At 48.5% G+C, this 27,452-nt stretch overlaps 1 protein-coding gene across 3 annotated transcripts; it reads right to left on the bottom strand.

Annotated features, from left to right (window-relative positions):
* Positions 1-592: 592 nt before the first annotated feature.
* Positions 593-20,540, bottom strand: CUNH20orf96 (chromosome unknown C20orf96 homolog). Of its 3 annotated transcripts, XM_046434025.2 has the most exons (11): positions 20,384-20,540; positions 20,040-20,085; positions 19,384-19,483; positions 12,731-12,846; positions 8,029-8,187; positions 6,286-6,385; positions 5,163-5,320; positions 4,982-5,083; positions 4,749-4,835; positions 4,332-4,450; positions 706-903 (listed from the first exon to the last, which is right to left on the bottom strand). In XM_046434025.2, the coding sequence occupies exons 1-11, from the start codon at positions 20,386-20,388 to the stop codon at positions 846-848; spliced, it is 1,050 nt and encodes a 349-aa protein (XP_046289981.1). In that variant the 5' UTR covers positions 20,389-20,540; the 3' UTR covers positions 706-845. The 3 variants fall into 3 exon arrangements, with proteins under 3 accessions (XP_046289980.1, XP_058431438.1, XP_046289981.1); XM_046434024.2 differs by lacking the exon at positions 4,332-4,450 and having other exon boundaries at positions 593-903; XM_058575455.1 differs by lacking the exons at positions 4,332-4,450; positions 20,040-20,085; positions 20,384-20,540 and having other exon boundaries at positions 593-903; positions 8,029-10,035; positions 19,384-19,404.
* Positions 20,541-27,452: the final 6,912 nt, after the last annotated feature.

The following is a 27,452-nucleotide window of genomic DNA, read 5'->3' as shown; positions in this document are numbered from 1 at the left end:
GCACATTGCACGGTCACTGGACTTGGGAAGGGTTGACCTTGGGCAAGTGGCTCTCTGCAGCTGAGATAGTCCCTGAGGATCTGACCCTGAGGGTCTGGCTGGCTGCCTAGGATACCTGCCAACAGCACCTTCAAGTGCTTGCTCCAAGGGGGACCCAGGCCATGCATCTCCAAGTCCACCACAGCAGGGTCTGCAGCAGCACAGAGCTCTGCCCTTGGGCATGAGTTTGGGTTTGTGTCCCTCTGCAGTTGGGGCAGAGGTGGTGGACAGTCAGATAGCTGGACTGCGTGGCCACCAGCCATGCAGACAAGTTCCCGGGTGTGCTGAACTGAAGGTACCTCCCGTCTGCCTTGGCACTGTCCTCAGCAGCTCTAGGCACAAACTCTAAGGGAAGCCCGGTTCCCACTGCACCAGGTGGCAGCCATGGGGATGCAGAGCTGGCGGGGGTGGAGGGGAGGTGTCACTCCAGCACTTCTTCTGGAGAAGTCCTGAACCCCAGTACAGTCACCATGGCTGGCCACCCTTCATCTTAAGGCTAAATCCATCCCTATCCCGCCTTCTACAGGCCTGGGACCCCACACACCAGCACAGAGCAATTCAGACCCGACTTTATTGGTAGAAAGGAATGGAAATTTTTAACTGGGAATCCCCAGCTGGCCTGGGGGGCAGGGCCACTGCAGAAAAGGGAGAGAAAGAGAAGGGAAAGAAATCATTGTATACAGGAAAGGAAGGGAGGAGGGGGAGGAGGGACTCAGAGCAGGGTCTGAACGGAGACTCAGGCTGGAAGTGAACCCATCCAGGCTCCAGGTGCTGGGAAGGGAGGGGGAGGGCAGCCGCGGCATCCTCTAGAAGAGGAGCTCTTCTTCTGGAAGGTTGAGGACCACGTCCATGTCTGGGGTGCATCTGGAGGGAAGCAGCAAAGAGGAGTGTGGAAGGGCAACCGGGGGACAGAGTTGGGGGATGGGACAACAAACCCTCACAACGGGGTGGGGCACCCCAAGACCAACTGTGCACAGCCACACATACACACACACACACAAATGTCAAAAATGGAGAAGAAATGAGTTTGGCAGGACTAATGTTCCACTACAGAGGACCAAGGTCAGGAGGGGGCAGGAGCTCAACTCAGATGCACTGAGGTTCCTCAGGACAACCACTCTCTTCGAAGTCAGGACTCGTCCTGTGTCACCTCAAGCGAGCTATTTCTCCCCCAGGAGTCTCACTCCTTCAGTCAGCACCAAGGTGACAGCACCTGTGTGCCAGAACACAAGCAAGCCTGGGTTTCCTCATCTGTCAAGTGGGGGTGGTAAGTCCAAGCTCAGTCATTGGCAAGAGATTTAATGAGACCAAATTATGTGTCAGCCTACAGCAACTGTTCAGTGGAGGCCACTCTTCTTCCCATGAAAGCAGCAGGAGAGGGGGGTTGCCATCAGCAGCAGATTCCCTGTCACCGTGACCGAATGGCCATGTAAGAGGCTGCAGGATCAGGTCCTCTCTCCACTGTCTCCCAAGCAGAGCATCCACTCAGTTTCAATCATCCCTTGACACACACAAAAGCATTTAGGTGTGAAATGTCGGGATGTCTGCAATTTACAATACTTCAGCCAAAATTTAAAAGGAAAGAATAAAGATGAGGCTAACATGGCAAAAATGTGACTATTTCTAAACCGAGACGGGAGCTGGGCATTCTTTGTCTCATTCTCTCTGCTTTTCTATATATTGGACAATTTGTCCTGATTGTTTTAAAAGGTGCATCTCTACCCTGGCAACACCCAAATCGCTATCTCCCCACATCTGTCCTGAAGTCTACACTCATCTACTCAGTTGTTGCTTGATGGCTCTACGTGCAGGTCCCATCCAGGTCACCTCTCGGCTGCCCTGACGCCTCCATCCCTCGCCCACCCCTGGCCTTCCTCATCTCCAGATTCAGCACCAGCAGCCACTCTTAGAAGAGCCAGGAACCCGGGGGTCATTCCTGGTGTCTCCCCGCCCTGTACTTCCCACTCCCAGACACCCCCAGTCCTACAGATGTTCCCTTCTTAGACATTTCTCCAACCCACCCAGTCCTCCCTTCTCCTCTGTCACCCACTTGGCCAGGCCACTCCCAGCGCTCCCCAGGACCACTGCCACCACACCCAGCCAGACTCCCAGCTCCCACTCTGGCTCTTCTCCAACCTCCGTGCTGTTTTCAAAATGACATTTTGGGGATACAGATCCTCTGCTTGTAGGATCAGGTACAAACCGTGGCCTGCTGGGCCCTGCCTGGAGGCCCCCAGGGGCAGAGCTGCTGACTCCTTCCCAAATTCTCCCCATCACTCTGAATTCCAGCTGCACTCCTGGCATAAATGCCCAGGAGGTGCCTACCCAATCCTCACAGCCTTGCCCATGGCCCACTGGCTGGGGACAGCAGCAGCATCACCCAAGAATTTCTCCATGATACAGAACCCAGGGCCCACCGCAGCCTCCTGGTTTAGAATCTGCTTTTTAACAAGAGCTCTGGGTGAGTCGGGTGCAGAGGCGCTTGCCTGTAATCCCGGCTACTCAGGAGGCTGAGGAGGGGAATTCCAAGAATGGAAGGCCAGACTGGGCCACTTAGTAAGGCCCTGTCTCAAAATGAAAAAATAAAAGGGCTAGGGATACAGCTCAGTGGTAGAGCACCCCTGGATTCGATCCCCAGTACAAAAAAAAAAAAGATGTCCAGGTGTGCAGGTGATGGCTGCGCATCTTCGAGTTTGAAAATGTCTCCTGGGCAGCCCGCCGTGCCCACGCTCTGGGAAGGGAAAGCTGCTGGGCGTTCCTGATGGTGTCTTCCTTCAGGAAGATGTGGGTGGGGGCACTGCCCTCGGCCTCTTTGCCCCTTTACTCCTCTGCTCCTGCAGAGGGGGTAGGTCTACCTGGACGGTGAGCCTGGCAAGGGGGGCCCATAGCAAGGGCTACCCGCTCTCCTCTCAGCAACAAGCTGCCCACAAGGACTGGCTCCCCCACCCCCGCCCGTGTCCAGCTCCACCACGGCCAGGTGGCTCCATCTGCCTAATTTTGGGTTCAGTATTCAGAAGCCAATGTGGCTGGAAATATAAGCCACATTCTCTAAATCAGCTTCAGCAGGAAAAAAAACAACAACCTGGTACCCTAGCCCACATCACCCTCGCCCCCTCACTCTCCTTTCAATGTGTGCAGGTCCCAGGTCAAGGCAGTGGGCACCTGCGTGTGCCACCCCAGAGACCCCAGCACCGCCACCAAGAGTCGCTTCCTCTCCGGCCCTTCGCCTGGTGAGCTTCTACATAAACTTCAGACCTTGGTTCAATGTCACAGCCTCAGGGAAACCTTCCTCGACTGCCCCAGGCCCACTACCGTGGGACACACTCTCCCAGGGCCATGGACTTCTCCCCTTGACAGTTATGTACATCTGTGTCTTTTTGTTGTTGGTGGTGGTGGTGGTGTTACCTGGTACTGGGGACGGAACCCAGGGGTGCTCTATCACTGAGTCACATCCCCAGTCCTTTTTATTTATTAAGTTTTTAAATTTTGAGACAGAGTCTAACTAAGTTGCTGAGGGTCTTGCCGAATTGCTGAGGCTGGCTTCGAACTTGCAATCCTCCTGCCTCAGCCTCCTGAGTCACTGGGATTACAAGTGTGCACCACTGTGCCTGGCTACATCTGTGTCTTATTGTCCATTAATGTCTGGTTCCCTCCTCAACTCCATGGTGGCAGGAAAGGTCCCTTTCATTCACATGGTGCCTGGCTCTTCACAGGCACTTCATAAACTCAGGAAGAGGAAGAGATGAAGACATAGAGATGAAGAGGGAAAATTAAATAATTCTCCAATACCAGCTCTACCACCCAGAGTCCTGTAGTGCTGACATGGAGAAGCCTGGCCGGGGGCCCCCCAGCCCAACCACAGAGGGCCTGGTCCAAGAGAGCAGGCAGAGAATTGGTTCTGGAAGGGAAGAAGCTTGAAAGGACTGGGGGCATCCTTCTCTCCTCAGGCTGTGTCTCCAGCCTCGGCTCCCTCCCGGGTGAGTGACAAGCGTGTCTCCTCGTGGTGACACAACCAACCACCCCCCTCAACTCTGCCTTCTTCGACAGCCCACAAGGTTGACACTTGGACTCTGGGAAGCAGATGGGTCCTTAGGGATTGCCTAGCCATGGGAAAATGAGACCCCGCGATGGGAAAGGTCCCGTCGGCCTGTGGCCAGTGGCAGAGCCGAGGGGGACACCCAGGCCTCCTCCCTCCCTGTGCCGGGTCCTGCCATCCACACGAGGCTGAGTTTCCTGAGAACAGAGAATCTCCTGGAGCCCCAGAGACGGCCAGCTGCAAAAGCACCACATACTTGGGTCTCCGAAGCAGAACGTCCTTGAAAACGACCTCTCGGGGTTCCTGCCTCTGGGCCCGGAGCTCTTCCACCTCGGCCTTCAGCTCGGGCAGTCTCCCCTTCAGCTCGTCAATGAACTGAGGGGTGGGGCATGGCGGGGGAGGAGGGAGAGGCCGGGTGGCCCCCAGTGAAAAGGAGAGAAGGGCGAATGCACAGGAGTAAGGACATCTGGGAACACGATGTGGGCTTTGTCCCCAGGATGAGCTGGACTCCAGGGGAGACCTCCCTGTTCAGGACGGGGCCAGAGCACCAGCTAGTGGCAGTGTCCTGTGGTGAGGAAACGCTGAGGGGGTAGTGAGCACGGGGACCGGCTGCAGGGGGCGGCTCTGGGGACCCCCACCCCTCAGAGGGACCATCACCTTCCTGTCCACTCACCTCCGTGACCGTCCCTCTGCACCTCTGCCTATACTGGCTGTCCTGGGTCTTCTGCAGAAGGGCCTCCTCGTGGGGTTGCAGGGTTCTCTGTGGGTAAGGGAGAGGCCTGGGCCCTGGGCACCTCTTCCAGGGCAGCTGCGCCATGCTGAGGGACGGAGGTGCTGGAGGCAGAGGACTGGGAAGGCGGCAGGGCTGGGGTGGGACCCAGAGACCCCCCACAGCTGGCCACTCACCATCGCCAGAGACCTCAGGATTTTTTCCTTCTTCTTCCAAATCTTGGTGGACAGCAACTCCAGGGCCATTCTGCGCATCTCAGCAAGGTTATCCAGCTCATCCTGGGGCCAGCACAAGGGGGTTGGCCGCCCGCCCGGCCTCCCTCAGGCTCCAGCGCAGCCGGGCCAGGGCTCTCCCCACCTGCTGGTCGTCTTTGGCCTGCTGAAGCTGGCGCGCAAGGTTGGCGATCTGGACAGACCTGACCGGGTACTCATGGTCCATGTACGTGCTCAGGAAGTTCACCTCCTCTTGGGTCTTCTCGACTTTGGCATTCAGCTGCTCCACCTGCAGCTCCAGGCCTGGGAGGGGTGGAGAGGAAAGTCAGAGGGGCAGGAGGCCAAAAGGCTGGGGTCTGCATTAAGAGGAGCTCACACAGCCTGGGAAGAGGTGAAAAGTCACATCCCTAGAGAGTGACCCAGGGGATCTGCGGGGGATCTCGCCTGTAATCCCAGCAGCTGGGGAGGCTGAGGCAGGAAGATTGCAAGTTCAAAGCCAGCCTCAGCAAAAGTGAGGCTTTAGGCAACTCAGTGAGACCCTGTCTCTAAATAAAATACAAAATAGGGCTGGGGATGTGGCTCCGTGGGTGAGCTCCTGAGTTCAATCCCTCGTACAAAAATCCCTAGAGCAGTCCAGCCCTGCTGGCCGGGCATGGCACCCCCAAGCTCATTCCTCCCTGAACTTCAACCTCCTCAGACATGTTCCCAAGGAGCCGAGACCAGGGAGACAGGACACGCTGGCTCCCAGGACACAATCTCCAGTGCTCTGTCCTGCTTCCTCTGTGGATGGGTGCCCCCAAGTCTAAGCCTACATGGTACACTGCTCCCTGCCCCCTCTAGGCTGCTCAAAGCCCTGCGGGCTGGAAGCCAGGAGACTTGGGTCCTAGCCCACCACTGGCTCCCAGAGGGACCTTATGGAGCGAGCCAGGCTAGAACTGGGTTCTGGCTCCCCGCTGTGTGACCTTCAGCAGGCTACTCTGCCTCCCTTAGCTGCGGTTTCTTCATCTGTAAAATGGGAACGCAGCCCATTCTGCAGGTGGTTATAGTGGCCGTGTGAGAGTGCACCCAGAAAAATGCAGACACACGAGGCCTAGCAAGTGCTAAGAGCTGGATAGCAAGCTATCAGCTCTACCCCTGAGCAACTCCATCGGCCTAGGAGGGAGGGGCGGGCCCAGTGACTTCTGAAAGGCGGGTGCAGGTGAATGCCCCAGCTGTCCTCCCCAAGGGGTCAGGGGTGAGCACAAGGCCTTGGTCCCAACGCTTCTTACAGTTTATCTTGCTTTCCTCCTTATCTTCCCACTCCTGGAGCTCAGACTGCAATTGCTGTATCCTCTTCTTGTTGGAGTACTCCAGGATGTCGATGATGTTCTGTGGGAATGGTGGGGTGGGGTCAACTCACCTCCCCCCACCCGCCCCGCCCCGCTTCTGCTGGCTCAGGCTCATGGCAGGCTGCGGCCATCCAGCACTTCCTCAGCCCAGCAACCTGACCAGAGGCTGGAGAACAGCTCCTACCCGCCCCACACAGACTCCTTGACTGACAGGGCCCTCCTTGATCTGGCCTGGACCCACCTCATCTCCTGAGATTTCTTCCTGGCACCTACTGTCAACCACCTCACATGGCTCCTGGGCCAGTTCCGACCCCTCTCCTCCCAGGTCTCTTTCTGTGCCTGCAACACGTACCTGGTCTCCACCAGTTCATAACTGTATTGCAGATTTCAGCTCAGGAATCATTTTCTGTGAGAAGCCTCCCTAATGTTCCCATGTATCAGTCAGTGGCCCTCTCCGGGTTCCCCAGTCCCCTACCTCTTACTTTCCAGGCTTTCTAACTGCCTGGGACCCCAGTGGAAGGAAAAGCTTAACTTAGACAGGATGTCTCCCGTTGGCCATTCCCAAGGAGCCACGGGACCATCCAGGATGAACAAAAGATGCACAAACAGACCAGTCGAGGAAGGTCTGAAGAAGGTTCTACCAAGTTTCCTTATAACTGTACGTCCTTGGCCTTGGTCCCTGTTATAAGCTGAACTGTTTACCCCCAAAATTCACAGATTAGAACCCCAGCCCCCAAATGACTATATTTGGAGACAGGACGGGGCCTTTCAGGAAGTAATTAAAGCTCAACCAGGTCACAAAGGTAGGCCCTCATCCGACAGGTCTGGTGTCCTTATAAGGAGAGAAACCAGTGCTCGCTCTCCCTGCACACAGAGGAAAGGAGGGCACAGCAACAAGACCGCCATCTGCAAACCAGGAAGAGGGGTTGCGCCAGAAGCCAGCCCTGCCAGCTGGGCATGGGGATGCACGCCTGGAATCCCAGCTACGTGGGAGGCTGAGCCAGGAGGATCGCAAATTCAAGGCCAGTCTAGGCAACTTAGCAAGACTGTTCAAATTAAAAAATGAAAAGGGCTGGGGATCTAGTTCAGTGATGGAGCACCCCTGGGTTCACCTCCAGTCCAGGTGAAGCAGGGGACCACGCCTGCTGGCCCCTGGGTTCTGAACCCCCAGCCTCCAGAACTGTGAGAAAATAAACTGGTAGTCTACAGAATCTCATCACCCCAACGACCAACAGTGTCCCCAAGAAGTCTGAACTTTCTCTCTCAGACTCTGGATGTGCTCAGTTCCCCTCCTCCAGAGGGAGACAGACTACAGTTGAGGGACATCAGTCCATTCAACCATTTTCTCTAACTCTCCTCCTGCCCTCTCACTACAGTGTCACCAACCTCTCCTAGAGGAGGCCGAGGAAGCTCCCTGGGTTCTCCACAGGTCATTCTTCACCCACGGACCTCAAGAGCCACCACTGGGCTGAGGGTGCTCACAAGAGCAGGATGGGAAGGGCCCAGATGGGGGTGCCAGAGTGCCTGGGTTGTGCCCTGCAGCCAGTGAGCTCCGGCTGGCCCTGGGATGGGCGGCTCTGGGGGGGGGGGGGGGGGCAAGCGTGTTAGAGGCGCCATCTGGATGGAGGAAGCGGCCTGTAAAGGACCCGGGGGACCAGGCGAGGGCGCGATGGGCGGGCTCACCGTCAGGGTGTCCTGCTGCTGCAGCATCGCCCGCACGCGCAAGGCCGTGCTGTCCTCGGTGTCCTGGATGGCTCTCACCAGCTTGTCGCACAGCTTGCCGAGGAAGAACTTGTGCTGGCGCATCTCCAGGAGCGAGGTCCGCTGGTTCCTGACCATCGACTGCGGGAGGGGGCCGGCAAGGGAGCGGCGCTACGCCGGAGCCCAGGGACCTGGGGACCGCTGCCTGCCGCCATCGGCCGCCCCCTGTGGCCTCCCCGGGTCGGTGCGCCGAGCAGGACGGCGGTTCCCAGGTCCCCATTGTCCGCCTGCCCAGCGCCTGCAAGTCCCGGGCCGGGTTCCCTTTCGTCCGTCCGGAAATGCACATTTCCCCATAGTCACACCTCTGAAGGGGGCATGCGTCTTACAGTTGGTGGCATGTCACCCTCTCATTGACAGATTTCATTAGTGACTAAATAAAATAAAGGTGCACTTACTATCCATGGCTTTTTAAATCAATGAAATCTAGAAATAACAGGGATAAACGCCCCAGGTGATGGGCCAGGTCTGCGGGGGAAGGAGGGGCAGAATGGATGACGATAAGGACTATCCCCGGCCTCAAGCAACACACCTGTGAAAACGACGAGGGCTAGGGAGGTTAGTGACTTGCCGAGGTCACAGCCAACCTTGGGCACATAAAATCCATAGTAATAACAGCATCAGTAGCAATCATCGCATGCCTCTCTGCACTGAGCCCTGTCTGCAGGTGGCACATAGTATCAGTTCAACCTTCAGCATCCCTGTTTATTAATTCTATTTTGCTGGTAAGTGAAGGCTCAGTGAGGCTCAGAGAGGTTAAGTGATTTGCTCAATGTCACACAGCCAAGAAATGCTGCTTCTGGCATTGGAAACAGAGGGTCTTTTCACTACACTAAGGTAAGGACTGAGTGGGCTTAAAACTGCAAGAAGTGGCTAAACCAGTGACTATGGCTTAGATATTAGGCCGAGACACACCTTGGTTCGAATCTCTGCCACTTACCATCTCAGGGAATTTAGACATGTTAATTAACTTTCCAAAACGTGGTTATACTCATTCTAAAGCTGCCAGAAACTAAGACTTGCTTCAGAGAGCTGCTATGAAACATAAAGGAAGCCAGGTGTGGTGGCTCACGCCTGTAATCCCAGCACCCTAAGGGAGGCTGAGGCAGAAGGATTCCAAGTTTGAGTCCAGCCTCAGCAACTTAGTGAGGCTCCAAGCAATTTAGTGAGAGCTGTCTCAAAATAAAAAATTATACAAAGTACATGTATAAAGACACGAATTGGGTGTCAACATACTTTATATACAAACAGAGATAAGAAAAAGTGTGGTATATAAGTGTAATAAGAATTGTAATGCAAAAAAAACAAACAGTACATGTATAAAGACATGAATTGGCGTGAACATACTTTATATAAAAGATATGAAAAATTGTGCTCTATATGTGTAATAAGAATTGTAATGCATTCCACTGTCGTATATCTAAAAAAAACAAAATCAATTTTTAAAAAAAGGGCTGGGGATGTAGCAGCTCAGTGGCAAATCATCCCTGGATTCAATCCCCAATTACCCCTCCCCCCCCAAAAAAAAAGAAGAAAGAAAGAAAGAAGATAAATTCACAGTCAAGTCACTTAATGGCAGGGCCCAGGTGCGCTCAGTGAACAGTACTGATCGCGGTCTCTGGGCCTCCACCCGGGCACAACCTTTGCTCTATTTTATAGTCCTTCTTTTTGGGGAAGGGGGTAACTGAGGATTGAACTCAGGGGCACTTGACCACTGAGCCAGAACCCCAGCCCTATTTTGTGTTTTATTTAGAGACAGGGTCTCACTGAGTTGCTTAGCACCTCGCTGTTGCTGAAGCTGGCTTTGAACTCACGATCCTCCTGCCTCAGCCTCCTGAGCTGCTGGGATTACAGGCGTGCGTCACCATGACCGGCTTCCTTCCAAGTCCTTCTTTTCCTCCTGCTTTCTCTGCCCCTCCTGGCCCTCAGCTCCTGTATGACAACAGTAATAATGCTAATGTCTGGGGTGAGGCCAGCACTTCATGCCACTCACCCCACAGTGACCCTGATGGGGACTATTATTAGCCCCACTTTACAAAGTGGAACCCGAGGACCAGATTCAGTAACGTACTCAAGGTCACACATAGCAGGGCTGTTGTCCTCTGGCTGTCTTGCCTCCCCATCTCCAGACCCAAGTATCCACCAAGGTCTTGGAGTAACATCAATCTCCTAGTCCCGGGCCACTGAGCCTGCGCCATGGGGCTGGCCACAGCAATCTGCATGATTATCACACACCCACTCCCGAGTGAGCCTGGGTAACAGAATGCAATGACTCTGCTCTAGTAAGGATCTCTCTGACCACCAGATCTAAGGCAGATCAGTTTCTCTCTCTCTGACCCTTATCTCAATTTGCACTTATTCGACCCGACTCCTAACTATGTCTCCCCCTTTCCCAACTGATTTTTCTCCTAGGACTTATCACCTGACATGACATTTTCTTTTTCTCTTCTTACTTGTCTCCTTCTCCTGGCATATCACGGCCTGGAGGGCAGGGGCTCTGTCTTGTCACAGCTGTGTCACCAGCGTGTAAACCATGCCTGCAGTAGGGTAAGTGAATGGGCAACTATTCTATGGGGCCTTTAATTCATTTATGATGTCTCCAAGGAAAAGGATCAGCCCCGAGGCCGCACAAATCTCAGCTCCTTGTTGGTGGCTGCATCCCAACACTGGCACATTCCACGGGATGGAATGACTAATCCCCCTGGTGACGCTGAGGGACAAGACAGCTGAAAACCTAGCTCTAAAAACAAGTCACCTGGGCAACTTCTGCTCTTCCCCTGCTTCCTCCTCGCCCCACAGTCCATTCTCCACAGGGCAGCAGCGGCCCAAGGATTCCTTTGAAAATCTAAATCAGGTCACATCCCCCACTCTACTCAAAATCCCCCAGATTCTGGCCATCTTAGCATAAGAACTTAAGAGCTAATCATGACTACAGGGCCATGAGTCCCTCTGCCCCAACACACCATCGGGCCTCACCAAAAATTACTCCAGCCACGCCAACCCCAGGGCCTTTGCACTTGAGGTTCCTCAGCCTGAAACATTCCTCTTTCAAATGTGCACGTGGCTGCTTCCTTACTTCCTTCAGGTCTCGACTCAAAGGTGAGCACCTCAGCAGCCTTCCCTGAGCACCCTGTCCAACAGTCACTGCCACCCCCTTATTCTTTTTTTTTTTTTTTTGGTACTGGGGATTGAACTCAGGGCACTCAACCACTGAGTCACATCCCCAGCCCTATTTGGTATTTTATTAGAGACAAGGTCTCACTGAGTTGCTTACACCTCACTGTTGCTGAGGCTGGCTTTGAACTCACGATCCTCCTGCCTCAGCCTCCTGAGCTGCTGGGATTACAGGTTAGTGCCACTGTGCCCAGTCCCCTAATCTTATTCTCATGCTTCCTCATAGCTTTCATCATCACGACACATCACATATCCACCCTGGTTATCATCTGTGTCCCCCAGGAGAATGTCAGTTCCCTAAGGTCAGAGGCCACATCACTGGTGGTCCTCATACTCAGAACAAGGCCTGGCACATAGCAGGTGCTCAATAAATATTTTTTGACTAAATGAATGGGAAAGTATTGAGAGACAGTGTTATCAACTGGTTAGGAGCCCAAGTTTTACAGCTAAAATGTCTAAATTCACATTCTGTGTCAGACAAAAACAATAAGCCTCTATAAAATCAGGATAAAGTAATATCAGAAACTACGAACCTCCTTTTTGAGAATGCTGGGCCCCCTCTAAACAATTTTGCAAAACTGAAGCCTAAAGTGCAAAAAGTGGTTTTAAAACAAATACATTTTCCCTCTTCTTTTATAGTCAACATTCATTGAACTATTAAAAAAAATATTGAAGAAGTAAGAATTCTTCTAACCAGGTATGGTGTTGTACGCCTATAATCCCAGGGTTTGGGAGGCTGAGGCAGGAGGACTGCAAGTTCAAAGCCAGCCTCAGCAACTCAGTGAGGCTCTAATCAACAATGAGACCCTGTCTGTAAATAAAATATTTAAAGGGCTGGGATATGGCTCAATCCCTGGTACCAAAAAAAAAAAAAAGAATTTTTCTGCAGTATTTTGTACTATTTATAAAACAGTGTTTCCCTTTCTGCTGTGAATACTACAGACTCCTCTTTATTCAGTCATTTTCAAATACTTTGAAATGCTATTCAGATAATAAAAGAAGCCATAAAACAATCTATGATGGGAATATTAATTAACGACCATGCTATCAGTTGATTGGACATTTTAAGGGTCAGCTTCTAAGCTGTGCCTCAGTGTTCACTGTACCCATGAGGTTAACATGGGAAATTCCTTAAAAAGCCACTCGATGGGATTCCTAATGCACCAAAATACAAGGTGATTCTGATTGTTTCCCTGAGTCTCATCACAAGAGCAAGTGCTTAGTTTAACTGACTTTGACCCGTAGGATGCCATTTTCTTGCTGTGTGACATGCTGTAAGTCATTTACCTTACTGTCCCTCAGTGTCCCCACCTGTAAAACAGGAGTGATCAGAGTGCCCAGGAGTTGCCGTCAGGCAGAAGTGAGTCTGGCCCCCTGAGGTGCTCAGAGCTGGTCGCTGAGCCTCCTCGGTGCCCCTCCCTGCTCAGGGGCCTGCGGAGAGGCCCCCTCATACCCTCATGAACCGGACTTTGGCCTGAATCTTCCTAGAGTTGAACTTGTCCTTCAGGTGCGAATCTTCTGGCTCCCTCGGCTGGTATGTGGTCACCACCGTGGGCTGGTAGTAGGTCGCTGGAGACATATGGAAAGAAAGAGGGTCCAGGGCCTGGGCTGGGGCTCCGCGGTGGCGCACTTGCCTGGCACTTGTGAGGCTCTGGGTTCGATTCTCAGCACCGCATATTAATAAATAAAATAAAGGTCCATCAACAACCAAAAAATATATATTAACAAAAAAGAAAGAAGGTCCATCCTCCCAGAGAATGCAGGAGAGGGAGCCCAGACCCCGGGCCCAAACCCTGAGACAGTGACACTAGACAGAGGCTGAAAGTCACACCCACCAAGAAGTTCCCAGGCTCCACCCTGAGCCTTGATATAAAGGAGGGAGGAGCCCAGGGAAAGCAGAGACCACAGGATACCCAGAGGGGAGGACGAGGGTAGCAAGACCAGGCGGCCAGGGCAGAATCCCCTTTCATAGAGAGCTTCCACAGTGCATCTCCATTAAAGAGGGTCGGCCCCTTTCAGAGAGAGCTACAGAGGTGCTGTATTCTATGAAAAGTTGATTGCATTATACAGAAGGCCACTCTGAGGCTTCCAGGTAGAGAGTTGGAAACGCCCCCTTTTTGTATTCCGCCAGTTGCTGATGCAGCTGGGCACAGCCAGAGACCAGAGCCTGGTGGCCCAGCTCTGAACACCTGGTCTCTCACCAACCTGGCTGATGGAACAGGCCAGGTGAGTTTGGAGTAAAGAAGAATTATTGAGGGCCAGGCACAGTGGCGCACGCCTGTAATCCCAGAGGCTCAGGAGGCTGAAGTAGGAGGATCCTGAGTTCAAAGCCAGCCTCAGCACAAGTGAGGCGCTAAGCAACTCAACTATCTCTAAATAAAATACAAAACAGGGCTGGGATGTGGCTCAGTGGTCGAGTGCCCCTGAGGTCAAGCCCCAGTACTCCCCACCAAAAAAAAAATGAAGAACTAATGAAGAAGACAGAGCCTTCTAAGAGCTCTATGACCCAAGGGGTCACAAGACCTCTCTGTCCCTGGGTTCCTCCATCTGTAAGATGGGAATCATCGTCATGCCTGCCTCTTGGAGTTGTCTTGAAGATTAACTAAGTTACTGTGCCTTAAGGTGTTAGGGACAGTGCCTGCCACGCCTTCCACGCTGGGCACACTATTATTTCCAGTGACCTGGTAACTGGGACCACAGCATCAGACAAGGCATTGTACAAGCTGCAGTTCTCCCTTCAGGGAATAAAGGCATTTGGAGGGCAGGTCCTTAGGATCCCTGCTTTCCTGCAGCCTGTCGAGAACTAACACTTGACAAACCACCCAGATGGCTACAGCTCCTTTCTCAGTCTCCACCAAAACCTCGATTCCAGGTACAACTCAGTTCATTTGGGGAAAGAATTTATTATTTCTTTAAAAAACTCAAGATCCTGGGCTGGGGATGGGGCTCACTGGTCAGGTGCTTGCCTGGCATGCATGAGGTCCTGGGTTCAAATCCCCCAGCACCAAAACAATATTTTTTTTTAAAGCCCAGAAAAGGGCCAGGGTTGTGGCTCAGTGGTAGAGCGCTTGCCTAGCATGTGTGAAGCACTGGATTTGATTCTTAGCACTGCATATAAATAAATGAATAAAATAAAGGTCCATCAAATCTTTAAAAATATATATTTTTTTAAAAAAGCCCAGAAAAGATTAAGATCCTTAATCCTGGAATATTTTAAAATTAAGAACTGAAGGAGCTGAGGTTGTGGCTCAGTGGTAGAGGTTTGCCTATCACGTGTGAGGCCCTGGGTTTGATCCTCAGCACCACACAAAAAATAAATAAATAAATAAAGGTATTGTGTGAAACTACCAAAAAAAAAAAAAAAAGAACTGAAATCATGAAGTAAATTAATTTTCTGTCAAATGTATGAATTATCTGTACATATCTGGGATTTAATTGTATTTTTAAGGGACACAATTACTAATAGGTTAAATCCTATGATTCCAATCTTAAAGGTATAAATGAGATTTTTGCCTTAAAGTTAAAAGGTAGAAGACACTCTAATTAAATGTGTATAAATTACAGAAACTTTCAAGAGAACATAACATTACCCATATTTAGAAGTTTATTTATTAGATAAAAAAGAATTATTTAAATACCCAATGGTTTTTGTTAATCACACGCATGAACTATTTGAAAATGAAAATATTAAATTTTTTAATGTGGCTTAAAAGGTTTAGGGAAATTTAATTAACCAAGTTCCAAAATCCCTCTTACAAGTGTTTATAAAAATTATAAGATTCTAAATCTTCCTAAATGCTTAAGGAAGATTTGTAGATTTAATAATACTTATTTGCTTATTTTTATCACTACTAAGTAGCCATGACTTATCTTTTTGTGTGTGTGGTGCTGGGGATTGAACCCAGGGCCTTGTGCATGCGAGGCAAGCACTCTACCAACTGAGCTATATCCCCAGCCCCATGACTTATCTTTTATAATTAATTTTTTTATGTTCAGATAAATTCAGATTCACATGCTTGTTTGGGGTTTGGGTCTCTTTTTTGGTGGGGGGGGCCTTGGAGAGGTGTTTGTTTTGGTCCTGGGGATTGAACCCAGGAGCACTTTACCACTGAGCCACAACCCCAACCCTTTTAATTTTTTTGAGACAGGGTCTCACTAAGTTGCTTAGGGCCTCACTAAACTGCTGAGGTTGGCCTCTAACTTGCAACCCTCCTGTCTTAGCTTCCTGAGTCGCTACAATTACAGGAGTGCAACATGGCAGTTTTGTTTTTGTTTTTTAATGGTCCTGTATTTTATTCTTTTATTCACATGCGGTGCTCAGAATCAGACCCAGTGCCTCACACATGCTGAGCAAGTGCTCTACTACTGAGCTACAGCTACAGCCCAACACTGCAGTTTTAAGAAATAAAAAAGAGAGATCTTTTGTGCACTCTACCCAGTCTCCCAATGGCAACAAACATCTTGAACAAATACAGTACAATATCCCAAACAGGATATGGACATGAAGATACAGACAGAACCCTTCCATAACCAGGAGGGTCCCAACTGCGGCTTTTTATAACCACACCCACTTCCCCTCCCATTATCACCCCCCACCAACTCTGTCCCTAACCCCTGGCCATCACTAATCCGCTCTCCATTTCTATAAGAGTGTCATTCCCACAAGTTACATAAGTGGCATCATACAACATGGAAGGTTTGGTTGGCTTTTTTTTTTTTAAAGAGAGAGAGAGAGAATTTTAATATTTATTTTTTAGTTATCGGCGGATACAACATCTTTGTTTTGTATGTGGTGCTGAGGATCGAACCCGGGCCGCAGGCATGCCAGGCGAGCGCGCTACCACTTGAGCCACATCCCCAGCCCCTTGGTTGGCTTTTTCACTCAACAGAACTCTCTGGAGAGTCATGGGGGTTGCTGAAGGCATCATCCTTCTTCCTGATGACTGCTGCTCGGCAGTCCATGGAACAGAGCCCCCTTCGTCTGTCGACACACTCACCTGTGGAAGGTCATCTGGGCTTGGAGATGTCCAACCCAGACTGGAGGATTATGGATAAGGGTGCTAAGACACGAGCATTCATGGACCAGCTTTTGTGTGAACAGAAGCGTTCAATTTTCTGGAATAAATCCCCAAGAGTGCAATTGCTGGGTCATCTGGAAATCGCATGCTGAATTGTGTTGGAAACTACCATACTCATTCCCTGAGCCATTTCATAGCCCCACCAACAATTTATGCCCAATCCAGTTTCTCCTCATTCATAAGCATTTGATGTTTTCACTATTTTTTTTTTAATATTTATTTTCTAGTTTTCGGCCGACACAACATCTTTGCTTGTATGTGGTGCTGAGGATCGAACCCGGGCCGCACGCATGCCAGGCGAGCGCGCTACTGCTTGAGCCACATCCCCAGCCCACTATTTTTATTTTAGCTATTCTGATAGGTACACAGTGATATTTCATTGTGGTTCATTTGCATTTCCCTAGTGGCTATGACGTTGAGAATCTTTTCATGTGCTTATTTACTATCAGCAAATCCTCTTTGGTGAAATGTTTCTTCACGTCTTTTGCCAACTGTCTAATTGAAATGTCTATTTTACTGGGATCTTTTTGGGGGGAAGGGCAATAGGTACCAGGGATTGAACTCAGGGGCACTCAACCACTAAGCCACATCCCCAGCCCGGTTTTGTATTTTATTTAAAAACAAGGTCTCACTGAATTGCTCAGAGCCTTGCCGTTGCTGAGGCTGGATTTGAACTTGTGATCCTCCTGCCTCAGCCTCCCGAGCTGCTGGTATTACAGGCTTGCGCCACCACACCCAGCTATTTTACTGTTTTGAGAGTTCTGGATAATAGTCTACCAAATACAAGTCCTTTATAGATACATCGTTTGCAAATATCTTCTCCAGATTTGTAGGTGGTCTTTTCATTCACGTAAAAGGATTTTTTAAGCCCAGCACAGTGGTAAATGCCTGTAATATCAGTGACTTGGGAGGCAGAGGCAGGAGGGTTACCAATTGGAGGCCAGCCTGGGCAACTTAGCAACACCCTTTGTCTCAAAAAAAAATAATAAAAAATAAAATGAGGGGCTGGCGATGCAGCTCAGGGGCAGATCGTCCCTGGGTTCAATCCTCAGTACCATGAAAAAGTGGTGGGTACTGGTGGTGTGGCTCAGTGGTAGAGCACTTGCCTAGCACATGTGAGGCCCTGGATTTGATCCTCAGCACCACACAAAAATAAAAATAAATGAAATAAAGGTTAAAAATGATTTTTTTCATAGAACAAAAATTGTTCATTTCGATGAAGCCCACTTTCCATTTTTCATTTTTCAGTTCATAAACTAGGCTGCTGGTGTGGTGTCCAAGAATGCTTCACTTAGCCACAGGCTCCAAAGATTGTTTTCTCCTGCCTTTTTCTAGGTTAACATTTTATGTTTTACATTTAATTTTTATGCATTTCTACATTTATATTTTGAGTTAATTTTTTTATTAAGTAGCAAGACTTAACTTGAGGTTCACAGGTCTGGGAAAGGTGAGGTTCATTCTTTCTGTCCATAGAAGTCCAATTGCTCCACCCCATCTGAATTATTTCCTCTACTGAATTGTTTTTGCACCTTTTTCAAAATTAGTGGAGTATATTTGTATGGAGGCATTCCCTTTCCCTCCCTGGGTAGAGCTGGCTGGGCACAGCAGAGAGCTGATCCTTCACCCCTGCCTGGAAGTGCTGCAATCCTCACCTGGGACAGCGCTGACAGAGTTGGTTGGGCAACTGAGCTTCTAACCCCAGCATGGCAGAAGCAGGTTTTTTGGTGCTGACTAAGGATAGCATCACAGGGTCCAGCAGGAATTCTAGCCTCTATTCCTACCTAGTACTAAAGAGACTGAAAAAAGTGGTGTGAGGTAAGACTTGTCACCTCTGAGCTTCATTCCCTCCCTCTGCCCACAGGTCAGCAGAGCCCAGTGGGAATCTGAGCCTCTACCCCCATGCAGCATCAATAAGGCACAAGGTGGTAGACATCAGTGTTGCCCCAGGAAACTGACCTTCTGTTCCTCACTCAGGGGCAGTGAGGAGGTGTGAGCAGTTGTACATGCAGGTGTGCACAGGTAGGTTTTAACAAGTATGCAGTTCATTCAGGATACTCAAGAAATATTTCAAACCGGGCATGGTGGCACATGCCTGTAATCCCAGCAACTCATGAGGCTGAGGCAAGAGGACGGCAGGTTCAAAGCCAGCCTCAGCAACAGCGAGGTGCCTAGCAACTCAGTGAGACCCTGTCTCTAAATAAAATACAAAATAGGGCTGGGGATGTGGCTCAGTGGTCAAGTGCCCCTGAGTTCAATCCCAGTACCAAAAAAAAAGAAAGAAAGAAAGAAAGAAAAATTTCAAAATATCTGTTATTAAAAGGAATGTTGAGTGTGATAAGGCTGAGCAATAATGTTTTACATGGATATTCTTAATACAAACCTTTTGGTGTCCCCATTCCACAAATGAGAAGCCTGAGGCTCAATGAGATGAGTGACTTTCTAAATGTGTAAATTTCAAAGTCAAGATCTGAACCTACACCTGTCTGATCCCAAGCCTCAAAACTTCCTGGAAAGCATGACAACAATATGGCAGAGATGATCCCATGAGTTCACCAAACCCTGTCTTTTCCCCGCTCCTGGACACACAGCTGGACTGCATTTCCCATTTTTTCTTATGGTTAGGGGTCATGTGACTGAGTTATGGCTCTGGGACATGTGTGGAAATAGGTCACTTCATGTCTGGGCCCCTAAAACAACTACCCACAAAACCATTCAAGTTCTTGCCCTCTTCCTTCCCTCTCTACCAACTAGACACAGAAATATCCTAAAGACGACTTCAAAGCCTCATAAAATATCAGAGGTACAAGGTCAAGGAGAACAGAAGACCGCATGGAATAGATTCTCCTTGGATCTTCAAAGGCGCTTTGACATTAATAAGAAATAAGCTTCTGTATTAATACTTGAAATCTGGAGGTTGTCTGTTACATCAGTGAGCCTATCTTAATATGAATAGTGTCACCAAGGGCCAAGAGCAGCCACTCTAATTTGTCCCCATTACCCACACCAGCCCCCTAGTGCTTCTGCTCACCTGATTGGACTTTAGTCAAACTCTTCGTTTTTCTTTTAGCGTGGATGCTGGCTTGTCCAAGTGGAGGTAGAGTAGATGGCTTGGTTTTCTGCGTGGACCACTGCCATGGGACCCAATGCAACCAGACAAAACACAATCAGTCACACAGCACGGTGAATTCAAGTTTCACTCCACCCTTTATAGGTATCCATGACCTCGAGCAAGTGATGTTAGCTCTCTGAGCCTCAATTTCCTCATCGGCAAAGTGGATCTAATAACACAACCTAACTATGGGTTGATGCAAGAATTCCAAGAGATGATATTCTTAAAGCTCCTAGTGCGTGCTCCATAAATTTTATGGGTCAGCCTGAATTTACTGAGCATATCCAGGCTGTGAGGTGCCAAAAAACAGAATGTATGGGAAGACCCAATACCCACCTCTTAGGGAACCAGAAGAGTAGACATGAATATACCCTTACATTCTGATAAAGTAGTGACTAGAGAAAAATGAGGTTCAGAGCCTTGCTCAGGGTCCCACAGCAAAAGTGTGACACAGCTGAGACCGGAATTCAGGTCTCCAGACCCTACCACGCGGGCAGTCCCAGCCGTGGGAGGTGAAGGCAGGCGGGCTGCAGCATCGTAAACCCTCCCTTCCCGCCCAGCCCTCCCGGACTCACCAGAACGTGGGACTTGGGTTTGGACTGACTCCCATTCTGGCTAGATCTGGAAAGAGTTGGGGCGAGAAAGAACTTCCATCATCCCCAGCCCAAGGAGGAGTATGCAACACACTTGAAATTGGTGTGCAGTCTCTACCCTACAACCCGGGGGACCAGGTACCACAGCGGAGCAGAGCTGGGAGATCGCCAGAATGAGCGAGGCGGGGCTCTCAGGTGTGGGCGGGGTGGGGGCGTGGCCAGAGGACTTGGGCCCTTCAAGGAGAAGGCGGGGTTAGCGAATGGGGTGCGCATGCGCAGTCCACCCCCGCCGCCACCCCGCTCCTTTCTACTTCTGAAAGTCGTACTCCATTGAGGAAAAGTGTAGAGTTCTGAGTCCGTGGGTCCTTGATCTCTGAGATGCCTGTTCGGCTTCTCCAGCTTTTTTTATCTGGAGCGGATCGCGGCAACCCAAGCCAATCAAATTTCCTACAGACAGGGTGCTTTCTCTCGCTCGCGTGTCTCGGTTTCCAAGGAAACCGACTACGGAGTGCCTAGAGGGACTAATCGCGCAAGCTAATAGCACACCCCGCATTCATCGCAGCTCGGTTTCAAATATCTCTCACCTTGCCCGGCCCGCAATTCTAAAAAATTATATTTCTCCACTCTCATCGAACTTCCATCACTTTCTCCCTCATCCTCATTCCCAATTTTACTAAGAAAATCGTGGAAAATAGTAAACACAAAGTCACGTTTCATTTACCTTCCCACTTGCCTCCCTTCTCTTAACTGTGTGTGTGTGTGTGTGTGTGTGTGTGTGTGTGTGTGTTGCTGGGGATCAAACCTAGGGTTTCACAGATGCTAGACAAGCGCTGTATCCCTAAGCCATACCTGCAGCCTCCTTTTCTTAACTATGTATTAATTGACTACTAAAACCTATTTCTACACTTAATCTTACACACTGTCATTTTCTCAAATACATAAGCCCAACATTTGCCCCCTCTTTCTCCTGCATCATCGTTTTCCGTCTCCTTTTCATCATCCCATTGGTATAGCGGATGTTTTCATTTCTTGTATTAAAAAAAACAGTGAGAGGTGGGATTGTAGTTCTGTGGTAGAGTGATTGCCCAGCATGCACAGGCCCTGGGTTCATCCCTCCAACAGAATGAAAAAAATAAATACGAACCACTTCTCCAGCTGTACCCTCTTTTCTGCTTCACTTTACAGCAAAACTCCTAAAGAGGTTTGCCCGTGGATTCCTATTCCTTTCCCCAAAATTCAGGATTGTCACTCCCTACCTCATCACTGGAATTACCCTTGTCAACAAATCAGTGGCCTCCTCTTTCCTAAATCCCTTGGTCACTTTCCAGTTCTCCCCTAATTTAGCCTGCCTTCAGCATTGAACATGGCAGATTACTCCCTCCCTTGACATATTTTATTTATGTGGTGTCCAGGAAGTCACTCTCCCTTCAGTTTCCTTGCTGGCTCCTTCTCTTTTATTATTAAAGCATCCCAGGGCTCAGTCTCCACCCTCTCCCTCTTTTTCTCTTACTTCATTCCTGCTCCCTTCCAGGGTCTTCTTGACTGTGGATGTCATCTGTATTCACACAAACTCACATCTCCAGCCCAGAACTCCCCCCTGAATTCCATCCACGAACATCCAACCCCCTACTTGACATCTCCACTTGGGTGTCTAATAGAAATCTCTAACCTGCACACGCAAAAGGGGGTGATTGAACAAAGGAGAACTTTGTCACAGAGCTACCTCCCCAGCCCATTTGTTTATTTGTTTGCTTGCTTGTTTGTTTGAGATGAGGTCGAAATTGCGTAGGGCCTCCTCAAGTTGCTGGACTGGCCTTGAATTTGTAATCTTCCTGCCTCACCCTCCCAAGTCATTGAGATTAAAGGCGTGCACCACTATGGCCAGCTCCAACCTTTATACCTCTTGAAAATCATGGGAGAAGCCGGGCATGGTGGTGCATGCCTGTAATCCCAGCAGCCCTGGAGGCTGAGGCAGGAGGATCACGAATTCAAAGCCAGTCTCAGCAATTTAGCAAGGCCTTAAGTAATTCAGCGAGCCTGTATCTCTAAATAAAATACAAAAAGGGGGTGGAGATGTGGCTCAGTAGTTAAGCACCCCTGGATTCAATCCCAAGTATCAAAAAAAAAAAAAGTAAAAATCTTGGGAGAATGTTTCAAACGGCACTGCCCACCAGGGTAAACAGAAAAGGCTACTATGGCAAAAGCAACAAGCCTGGGCATTCCAGCTACCCAGGCCCCTCTTGGCTGCCCCTGAATGTGAGGGAATCATTATTTGGGGTACTCCCATTTGCAGAGCCCACTGTACTACAACACTCTGACTGGAAAGCTCTCTGTACCAGGAAACCATTAAAAAATAGCAAGTAGCGTCAGGCGTGGTGGCGAACACCTAAAACCCCAGTGGCTCAGCAGGCTGAGGTAGGAGGATCGTGAGTTCAAAGCCAGCCTCAGCAAAAGCAAGGTACCAAGACTCTCAGTGAGACCTTGTCTCTAAATAAAATATAAAATTGGGCTGGGGATGTGGCTCAGTGGTCAAGTGCCCCTGAGTTCAACCCCTGGTTCCAAAGGGAAAAAAAAAAAAAAAAAAAAAGCAGGTAGCAATATATGGTAGACCCAGGTGGCGGCCTACCCAACAACTGTTTTCTACTCCATCCCAATTAATAGACCCTGACCTTGTCCATTATGCATTTTTTTTTAGAGAAGGTGGCCCCAGCCCCAGTCCCAGCTCCAGTAGTTATGATTGGTTTGAGATAGGCTCTATAGGCCCATTACCCTTACCAGATTCAGAGCTAGTCATAGGCAATCAGAGTCCGGCCAAGGAGGCAGGGAGGGAAGTCTACTCAGAGACTTTGGGAAAAGGTTTTAAACACTCTTTTTAAAATACAGTGCAGAGGGGCTGGGATTGTGGCTCAGTGGTAGAGCGCTCACCTAGTATGCATGAGGCACTGGGTTCAATCCTCAGCACTACATAAATATGAAATAAAGATATTGTGTCAACCTAAAATGAAAAAAAAGGTGCAGAAAATCATCCTTTATCTGCTAGTAAATATTGTCATGTCTTCTCAGGATTCCTGGATTGTGGAATTGTAAGGAGAGTTGGCCAAAGAGGATATACTGAGAATGGTACAGGGGAAAGTTGGAGAAACCTGTTCCTTTTTTTTTTTAAAGAGAGAGAGAGAGAGAATTTTTATTTATTTGTTTATTTTAGTTTTCGGCAGACACAACATCTTTGTTTGTATGTAGTGCTGAGGATTGAACCCCGGCCGCACGCATGCCAGGCGAGCGCGCTACCGCTTGAGCCACATCCCCAGCCCCAGAAACCTGTTCCTTGATAGCGTTTCTGGGTCATAAAGTTAGCCAACGCTGTCACCTATCTAGAAATTACTCAAGATTAAATAACAAATCATCTTGCTAGGTGAATCATTTAGAGTTGAGTTTTCTGACACGTGCAGGCCAAAAACATCCTACTAAAGTCTACATATAGAAGATCAAGATAGAAGAAATCTGGGCCCCTGACAATCTTGCAACATACAATTAGCTGCCTACGCTGCCTGCCGGCCAAATTCTATGCCGTTTCATCAAAAAGAAGTAAACTCCCAGCTGGGCACATGCCTGTATTCCCAGCAACTCAGGGGGCTGAGGCAAGATAATTCCAAGTTTGGGACCCTCAGCAACTCAACGAGACCCTGTCTCAAAATAAACATTTTCACATTTTAGAAATGAATACACTTAAGCATGTGTAAAATGCTGCCCTTGTAATCAAGGCCAAAACATATTTGAGGGGCCATTGATGATCACTGTTGTAACATCAAAGCTGATGTTGGAACTGAGATTGAAGATACAGCCCATCTGTACTTATCTCCTATCTCACCATAGTTGGGCAAGACGAAGTGGCCTTTCCTTCCTGCAGGTGTGAAGGTGAAGTGTGACAGAGGACAGATCGGGTCTACTTGGCTCCAGCCTGTTCCTGAGACTGTGAAGCCACAACACCAGGTCTGAGCTGTGTACCTCCAGACTTATGATAGAGAGAAGTCTCATTCTTATCTTTCCATTATTCTAGAATTTTCTAACATAGTGGGTTTCCTAAGAACTCAAAAACCAGCTGTCGCTAAGTGCTTACAGAGCACTAGGTAACTGTTGTCTCCCCTGCAATCATCTGTGAAGACAGAGGGGAAGACATGGCCTAGATCTCAAAGATCTCAGAGATACTCCTGAGATAGGTCCCTTTACCCCCTCAGTTTCCTGTGTAAAGTGGAAATAATGATACCTTAGCCAAAGATGGCAAACTTGTTGGCCTGGCCTAGCCTGCACACATCTGTCTGTCCTGGGTTGTTGCTGTTGTTTGTTGTGGTGTTAGGGAATGAACCCAGGGCCTTGCACATGATAAGTGCTCTACCACTGAGCTACATCCCCAGCCCTTTTTATTTTTAATTTGGAGACAGGGTCTCACTAAGTTGCCCAGACTGATCTCAAACTTGCAATCATTCTGCCTCAGCCTCCCAAGTCCCTCAGATTACAGGCATGGGTTCAGACCCCAGTACTGGGGGGAAAAAAAAAAGATACAGTGAACCCAATCCACAAGTCAAATCTTTTCAAACAACAAATGGATATCTTTAAAGTCAGAGACGATGCAAAAAATGTCCAAAATATGCAGAGTATGGGAGGTCCTGGCTGATGCAGTAAGACAAGAAAAAGCATGACAACTAAAAAGAAAAACAAAACCTTCATTATTCACAGATAACAGGACTGTCAACATAGAAAAGCAGATTCCAAAACCACTGGAACCTACTTTGAAGAATTTATCTTCATTGAGGCATTTAATTTGTATGTATGTTTTACATCCCTGGAAAAAGGATCTCAGGATTATCCCTCCTATGTTTTCATGGTCCAGGATGCCAGCTGAGGGTGTCAATAGGATGAACCTGAACTGACAAAATGGGAGCAGGTGACCCGGGTATGGCTGGCACACACTCCCAGCAGCTTGGGAGGCTGAGGCAGGAGGATCCCAAATTCAAAGCCAACCTCAGCAACTTAGCAAGGCCCTAAGTAACTCAGTGAGACCCTGTCTCTAAATAAAATACAACATAGGGCTGGGGATGAGGCTCAGTGGTTGAGTGCCCCTGAATTCAATCCCAGGTACCAAAAAAAAAAAAAGGGGAACAGGTGACTCTGCCACTTTTCTAGGTCTTTGAGCTGCACATCAACTCTGGGGCTGATCACTCCTCGCTTGTTCCACCTATGTGTAAGGTTCACAGCCATTTTCCCAGCTCTGTGATCATCAGTGGTTTCCAATTTGCCAATGTAACCACGCTTCCTCATCACAGTCAGAAACCCAAGATGACTCTGGAGCGTGGCCTAATAAGGACTTGACATCTCCCTCTCTTTTCAGCTCTGTGAACGCTCTTGAGAGCATCAGCTAGGACCTGCATGCACACCATTATGGCAGTACAAAAAAGAGGCAGAAAGAAACCATGGAAAATTTTTCAGGTTTCACCTTTGTTACTAAATATGGGGTCAGTACTCAAAGTTCAATTGTGTTCCCTCTAACTACCATCAACAAATAATATATTTACATTTATGATAATTTCACTTACAGTAGCATCTAATCCATATAACATCTTGGAACGTATCCCAAAATTAAAGAGATTTTTCTGGGAAAAAAAAAAAAAACTATGCTACTGAAATTCAACCTGTGTGCAGTGGCCCACATCTGTAATCCCAGTGGCTCAGGAGGCTGAGGCAGGAAGATCACAATTTCAGAGTCAGTCTCAGCAAAAACGAGGAGCTCAGCAACTCAGTGAGACCCTATCTCTAAATAAAATACAGAAAAGGGCTGGGGATGTGACTCAGTGGTTGAGTGCCCCTGGGTTCATTCCCCAATACAAAAAAAATTTTTTTTCATAAAAAAGAGATCTAAATAAATGATAAATCAAGTAGGGTCATAGATGACGAGACTCAGCATTATAAAATGCCAGTTCTGTATAAATGCAATGTGATTCCAACTAAAATGCTATGGTTTTCTGGAATTTAATAGACTAGTTTTAAAACTTATATGGAGGTTCCAGATATAGCTTAAGAATCATAAGGAGAAAAACGTTTCCCATAAAAGAAGAAACTAAAGTTCAAGTTCTTCTTTAGAAATGGATGATCTGGCCACAGTGGACCCCAACCTTGACTCTTGTGGATTTTCAATGTGATTGTTACCTGGACTTAGGTAAGATCATAAGTGATTTAGAATACATGTTCTGCTGGTTTTGTAAATATCCTCACATGGGAAGACTTGAGCAGGCAAGCAGAAAGAGTAAGAGAGTGGGAGGTATGGATCTAAGACTGATATTTATGGTGATATTGAGGTTCTGAACATGACCATGAATGAGTGGCTGAGAAGGGATGGAGGAAAGTGCATCTGGGGATATAAAGCAAGGGAACTGGAAAGTGCAAGTGGCACAAGAGTCAGGGATTATTGACTTTTCTGAGACCTGGTGTTGGAGGCAAAAGAAAAGATGGTAAGCTAGTAATAAAGATTCGAAATACTAAGAAGAACTTGGGTGTGGTGACACATATGTATAATTCCAGCAAGATGGGAGACTGAGGCAGGAGGATCTCAGTTGGAGGCCAGACTAGGCAACTTAGCAAGACCCTGTTTCAAAAAAAAGTTTTTTGAAAAGGACTGGGGGGGGGGGGGGGTGCCAGGTGCAGTGCCATGCCTATAATCCTTCCCAGTGGCTCCAGAGGCTGAGGCAGGAAGACTGCAAGTCTGAGGCCAGCTTCAGCAATTTGGCAAGATCCTTAGCAACTTAGCTAGATCTTGTCTAAAATAAAAAGGACTAGGGATATGGCTCAGTGATTAAGCACCCCTGGGTTCAATCCCTGTACCAAAAAAATTAAAAAGGGCTGGTAGTATAGCTCAGTGATAAGAATGCCCCCTAGATTTAATCCCCTTTAAAAAAAAAAAAAAGCTAAGTAGAATTTGGAAAATGTTTTAGAGAAACAGGAAAGACTCTTAACAGTGGAAGAAAGGAAGAATTAACTAACTTTCCTAGGAATCCACTTTGGACCAAGCTCTTTGACATAGGTGATCACCTGAACCTATAATGCATGAATAGATAAATTTATTAGTATGATAGTTATTAACATATTAATAGTAGTCCTTTGAGAGTAGCTATTGAGAGTTATCTACACATGGGACTGCCTAAATCTGCCAAGTGATCAAACTCCTCTCTTCAAACTCCTGTGCCTTCTTATTTGTAAAATAAGTGTATTTACAGCATTGTATTTCGAAGAGTCCATGTGTTAAAGTCTGCATGCAGTATGCTCAGCGTAATATGGGGCACTTAAAAAGCACTCAATATATCATAATCATCATAAGTACAAGAGATGGTTTTTAAAAACAAAAAT

The sequence above is a fragment of the Marmota monax genome, unplaced genomic scaffold (genome assembly GCF_021218885.2).
Source record: "Marmota monax isolate L192 unplaced genomic scaffold, Marmota_monax_Labrador192_F-V1.1 WCK01_AAM20220418_F8-fsc00014, whole genome shotgun sequence".
In the NCBI taxonomy this organism is placed as follows: Eukaryota; Metazoa; Chordata; class Mammalia; order Rodentia; family Sciuridae; genus Marmota; species Marmota monax.
Note: the sequence above shows the minus strand (reverse complement) of the source record. Positions and strands in the feature narration are given on the sequence as shown.

Excerpts from the sequence above, each read along its gene's own strand:
- CUNH20orf96 (XM_046434024.2), bottom strand. Across the intron at positions 19,484-20,039 it reads AACCCAAGTCCCACGTTCTG|TGGTCCACGCAGAAAACCAA; the intron begins GTGAGTCCGGGA and ends GTCCCATGGCAG. Across the intron at positions 6,386-8,028 it reads AGCAGCAGGACACCCTGACG|AACATCATCGACATCCTGGA; the intron begins GTGAGCCCGCCC and ends CCATTCCCACAG.